General features: G+C 51.9%; 1 protein-coding gene across 1 annotated transcript in view; it reads right to left on the reverse strand.

The window, feature by feature from the left end:
• Positions 1-3,964, reverse strand: part of BMP7 (bone morphogenetic protein 7) — a 40,533-nt gene extending 36,569 nt beyond the window's left edge. Inside the window, exon 1 of the mRNA XM_058850727.1 lies at positions 3,076-3,964. Within this exon, the coding sequence (XP_058706710.1) occupies positions 3,076-3,589 (514 nt within the window). The 5' untranslated portion in view covers positions 3,590-3,964. The remainder of the gene's footprint in view (positions 1-3,075) is intronic.
• Between the last annotated feature and the right edge of the window lie 2,036 nt (positions 3,965-6,000).

The raw sequence follows: 6,000 nt of genomic DNA on the forward strand, positions 1-6,000 counted from the left end.
TGCTAAAATGAAACTTTATTATGCTGTGACACTTCCTCATTGTGATGGCTCTGCTATAGTAATAAAAGCCTACCTGTGAAATGCAATGCTCACAGAGTATCTCTTACAAAAGTAGGACACAGTTTACTACAGTCTGCATTTGGGAATTCAGCTGTGCTTTAAAAGGGATCATTGTAGAAAGTCTCCAAAAAAAATCAGTTCTACAATAGATCTTCTAATTTTCCCTGAATGTCATAGAAAACTGTACGTCTCAAAGCAGGTGTTGTGTTTGATTATATACGGAGTGAGTGGCTGCTCTAATTCATTAAAACCTCCATAAACAGGCCTGCCTTTGTCCTATAAAGATGAAAGAGGAATGACTATAATGGGATGAAAGGTGTGCACAGCGATGAAGAAAGCTATTATAGATCTATGTCCTTTTTAAACTCGTCCTGGCATGCACTGTTGACAAGGGAACAAAACAGCACAGATAAACCTCCAAAATGTGCCTTGCTCAGAGTAATTCCACCTGTCCTTAAAACTATTGGGTTTTGCTTGTGCTTTTACTACTCCCTGACTATGCTGACAGCAATTAAATAAAATTATCATTTAGGATTTTGCATAAAGAACACTCTTGGATTTCTAAGCTGGCAACAAACCCTGGCAGGATGAAACGAATTAATATATCCACTGCAGTCATCCAGCCACGGCAGGATGTTGATTATCAGGGGTTATGGCTTTTACAGGTGAAACCTGCTCCATACAAAGTCCTCATGTAGACACAGACATATTCAAAAATGTAACTTTTATTTCACATTTACGGATCGATTCCGCTCCCGTGTATTTGAAATAGTCGATGGCCTGAACATTAATTCTTTCTTATAACTCTTGCATGAGCTGACAGGGAGACTCTGCCTTACGCTGGCAGTGTGGGACAGCAGCGCTGCAGTTTCACTGATGATTCAGTAAATTACTACACCTGAGGAGCAGAGCTGAACTCCCTCCCATTATGTACTTACATGTTTCATAAGGTTCTCTCTACTGAAATGGAAAGCGAAGCGCAAATTTCACTATTGTTACTTCAACATCTTTTGTCTTCTGTTCAGAGCTCTCCTTGCACTCAGTGCAGGACCCAAGAATTACGGAGAACAGCGTTAGCGAGGTCACCCTTATCTTTAAAGTCAAATATTTGACTGCCATTGGTACTTTTGACTGCTCAAATATTTGATTTTAAATGTATCATTGCTCATCGGCTCAAGTATCCAGCAGTGACTAGACAAACACTGTAATTCCAAATGGAAAGCACCAGCCCTCATAGAGCACAGCCCCCGGGCCAGATGTAATTCCGAGCTTCCCACTGTGAAGCTTATGGCAGTTAATAAGGAGGCGCAGCTCATGCAAGCTAGAGCTCTCCCACAGCGTCCCGTGGCTCCTTATCATGCAAGAATTGTGCCGGGATGGCTACCGTGTCTAATAATTATTAACGTGTGTCACGGAGCCTTTCCAGCTGCTGATCTTTTCGAGTTGGTTAAAGTGCTGGGATTAGAGAGGTGGTGCTTTAGGTGGTGATTCAGTCTTTGCTGCCTCTGAAGCTCCATACAGTGGAAGTGTCCAGAACAGTGACATCCATAAAGGTGTTAATGGATTTATTGGAGACGGGGGTTTGTAATTCCTGGCAGGTTATGTGCCAGAGGTGTTCTCCTCTCTCACTTTGCCTTTCCCTTTGTTTGGGACAAGGTCTGAACCGCTCTTGTTTTGGAAATACAATTCAGTTCTGCCTTGAACTTGCAGGCACCCAATCTGTACGTGTGTGGTTTAAGAGCCGCACATGACGAGGTCTAAAAACGGATAGAGCGAGCCAGGTCTGTAATTACATATTTAAAATAGAATGCGCACCCTGACAATGTTTTACTCAAATCCGGCCAAGTCAGTCCACACGGGTGTGCAATCTACAGCGAGCAAATAGAAATGAGATTGGGCCGTGGCATCCAATTAGAGAGGCCTAGTGAGGCGCATACAAAGCGTGCCAGCTCTCGTATCGTTTGCATAAACCCATCCACATGTGCTTGCGAAAAGAAGCGAGTTAGCGGCATAGACCGGGGTCAACAGGAAAAGCTGCAGGAGTAAATAAGGGTTTACTGTGGAATCCCTCCCAAGCCATTAGCAAAACATGTGCGAGCAGCTCTGCCCCTTCGGCCGAGGGAGCGCGGCGCTGGGATGCCGCAGGAACCATCCCAACCATCCGCACACCGCATCCCTCACACCGCATCCCGCACACCGCATCCTGCATCCCGCACACCGCATCCCGCACACCGCATCCTGCATCCCGCACAACGCACACCGCATCCCGCACACCGCATCCTGCATCCCGCACACCGCATCCTGCATCCCGCACAACGCACACCGCATCCCGCACACCGCATCCTGCATCCCGCACAACGCACACCGCATCCTGCATCCCGCACAACGCACACCGCATCCCGCACACCGCATCCTGCATCCCGCACACCGCATCCTGCATCCCGCACACCGCACGCCACATCCTGCATCCCGCACACCGCATCCCGCACACCGCATCCTGCATCCCGCACACCGCATCCCGCACACCGCATCCCTCACACCGCATCCTGCATCCCGCACACCGCATCCCGGCACCGGGAGCCGTGCCCTGCTCCTGCCCGGCTTTCGTGTCTTCCTCGGCGGTGTGGGATGTGCGGCAGACCCTAATCGTCCTGTTTAACTCCTGCCTGCAAATCCCATTTCTGATGTGCAGCAACTACCAAAGGGAGAAGAAGACAGAGACCTCGGTGCGTGCGGAGCGTGGGGAGAGCTCGTGGCTGTCCAAATGCTGCCATGGGAAGTCAGAGCCCCCTCCGCGTCGATGCCACTCAATTACCGCCTGGCAAAGCAGCCCTCCCGAGGGTCGCTACCTGCCCTTCCTTGCCCAGATGGGCTGTCACCCACCTGACCCGCTGGGAAACCGCTCCCAGCCGGTGCCACCTGCGCCACCAGCCCCCGTCCTCCCGTCGGTGGGCACTTCCAGCCTCCCCCCGGTCCGGTTCCCTGCCCGGTTGCCCCGCCGAGACCGGCACTCACCCAAGTTGACGAAGCTCATGACCATGTCAGCCTCGGTGAGGAAGTTGCTGTCCTGCAGGCTGGCCAGAGGCGGCCCCTGGGTGCTGAAGATGGGCTTGTAGGGGTAAGAGAAGCCCTCGCCGTCCTCGGCGGCGGCCCCCGCCGCCCCCTCCTCCACGGACATGGCATTGTAGAGGTCCAGCATGAACATGGGGGCCGAGTTGTGCTTGCCGTGGAGGTGCGGCCGCGGGCGGTGCGGCAGGCCGAGGATGGAGAGGATCTCCCGCTGCATCTCGCGGCGCTCGGGGCCGCGCAGCCGCCGGTGGATGAAGCTGGAGTGCACCTCGTTGTCCACCGTGAAGTCGGCGAGCACGCAGCGCAGCCAGAGGGCGGGCGCGGCGGCGCCCAGCACCAGCAGCCAGGAGGCGGGCTGCCCTCGCCCCGCCACCGGCATCGCGGCGCGGCGGCGGCGGCTGCGGGGCGGCGCGGGGGGCGCGGGGCTGCCCCGCCGCGGGACGCGCCCCGCCACCGGCATGCGCGGGGAGGGGGGGACGGACGGAGCGGCCCCCGCTCAGCCCCCGCGGAGGCGCCGCAGCCCGCTCATGGCCCGAGGCGGCGGCCGGGGCTGATCAGCGGCACCGGCCCATGGACGGGGCGGCGGCGGCGGCGGCGGCCCGAGGCGCTTCCCCCGGCAGCGGGAGCGGAGCGCTGTGCCCGCGTCCCGCACGGCGCGGAGGAGCCGTGTGAGCGGCGCGGCCCGGCGGGGAGCGGCGGGAGGGTGTCTCTGGTGGGAGGAGCAGGCAGCAAAACCCAAGCGCTCTCTCTCGCTCGCCCGCTCCAAAGCGCTCGGGAGAGAAAATCCCTGGAACTGCCTCGAGGAGGGACGTCTGCTCAGGTTGCTTTTCAGGATGTTTGTGGAGGCTGCGGGCTCGGCGAGAGGCTGAGCCGGTCCCGAGCGCCTAAATTACCGCGAACGTCATTAAGGAGAAGACACCCCAGGAGGGAGGGCGGTTTATGAATAAGGAAGGGGCCCAAACTCCCACAGACTTTATAGATGCGAGCTCATCGGCTGTCTGCACAAGCACGCGTACACAATTTTTTTTTTTTTCCTGCCTACTACTCTTTTTTTCTTTTTTAAGAAGTACACATTAGAAGAGAGTGTCCGTGACAAAACCGACTCCATTAAATAATTTAAAACGTGATGATTATATATTCACGTACATAGACACGTACGTATATCTCAGTGCACAGAGCCCCGGGTCACTTTTTCCAGCTGGCAGAGGGGAGAGTTCATGGAGAAGCGTTAAAAATCCGGAGAGGGGGATATTCTCTAAGAATGCTAAAACCAGGAATATTTACTTGAAATGAAAGCAAGAACCTGTGCACACGGGTGGTTCATGCCCTTCCTTACCCTGCACCTTTGCTTTCCCATTTCCTTCTGCTCCTGGTGCATGCCATTTCTGGGATAATGCCTTGAAATGGACTGTCAGCTTCTTAAAGCAGGGACTTTTTTAACTCAGTGGGAGCAACATCTACAGTAATGGAGCCCCAGTCCCAATTAGCCCAGGCAGATGTCTGCTACAACATCTAATAATAAATAATAAACAGTCATTAATAATGATAATAATATCAGATGACAAATGTAAACTAATGCTTCCCAAATCTTACTTGGAAAGAAGGGGAAGCCAGGATGGTTTGTTTGGGTCATTGAATCCAGCTTGAGGTAACCTCAGAAACCATACATATATACATTAAGTTTATGCTGATATTAAGATTCATTCCTTGGGCAAAGGAGGAAGAAGAGGGTGGAGGATAAAGGAGGTCAGAGTTTTTGGGGGGTGTTTTTTTGATTGATTATTCATCTAATATTTTCTGATGAGCAATATCCAGTAGTATCCAGCACCAGATCCTGCAACTCTTTTGGAAATTAATATTTAGCACTTCTTTTAGTTTTATGTTTCAAATCTTGGCGTTAACATCAGGTAGCCAGTCAAAAAACTGCATGGGAATCATGATGAATGATTTAATGTGTTTGTATGCATACATGTGCACCCCTTAATAACAGGGAAACTGAGGCATCACATAGAAATGACTCACAGCACTATTGAAATAGTGGTGGAACCAACATTAAACCCTCAGCTCAGACCTAACACATGTTTAGGAATGGCTCAAGCTCTGGGAGGATGGAGAGAGCAGGGAGGTTGTGGAGCTACATCCACCTTTGGTAACATGAGAGCACTTGCTACACTCACTGATGCTAACAGGGCTGCTCAAAAATCCCCCCAGTAGCTGCATTCCCAGTGCTCCCCACTGATGGAAACACCAGAGCTGCTGAATTTTGGCTGCCCAGTTAAGATCAAACTCCCCAGCATCTTTTGTACTTCCTGAGGAGCAGCACTAACCTGCTCTTCACTATGCATATATTTGCCTATATTTCTTCCTCACCGAGGGTGTGGTTTTTAGATCAATTTAAGCTGATTTAAAGCCAGGCTCCCCCTGAGCAAAATCTGTTTCCTCATCCCACCCCAGCCTGGACCTTCAGCTGTCTAACCCCACCCCTATCTAATGCTGGTACCAACACTTACACACAAGTCAGGAAGCTGAATCTTTATTTTTTTTAAACCTTTTGTGTATTTGTTTATGCTGAAATAATTTTCTGCTGGATCAGCTTCTTATTCTGACTGACTCCATGCTGTGGTGGAACGAGGGAGGCCACAGGAATGCACAGCTGGGGGCAAGGAGAGGGTGTCTGGGTCGGGCTGCCTTGGGAAGGGCAGACAGATGATTGGGGATCTCTCTGCTCTCCCTTTCTGCTGCAGACAACTTGATTCTCTCCCTTTTCTGCTCCTTGTAGACTGTTTTTCCAGAGTTGTGAGTGTTGGCCTTTCATCATGCAGCAGTAGGACAAGGAGCCTTGCCTTTGGCATGGATCTGAGATTAAAAAGT

This window comes from Poecile atricapillus, chromosome 15 (assembly GCF_030490865.1).
Source record: "Poecile atricapillus isolate bPoeAtr1 chromosome 15, bPoeAtr1.hap1, whole genome shotgun sequence".
Lineage (NCBI taxonomy): Eukaryota > Metazoa > Chordata > Aves > Passeriformes > Paridae > Poecile > Poecile atricapillus.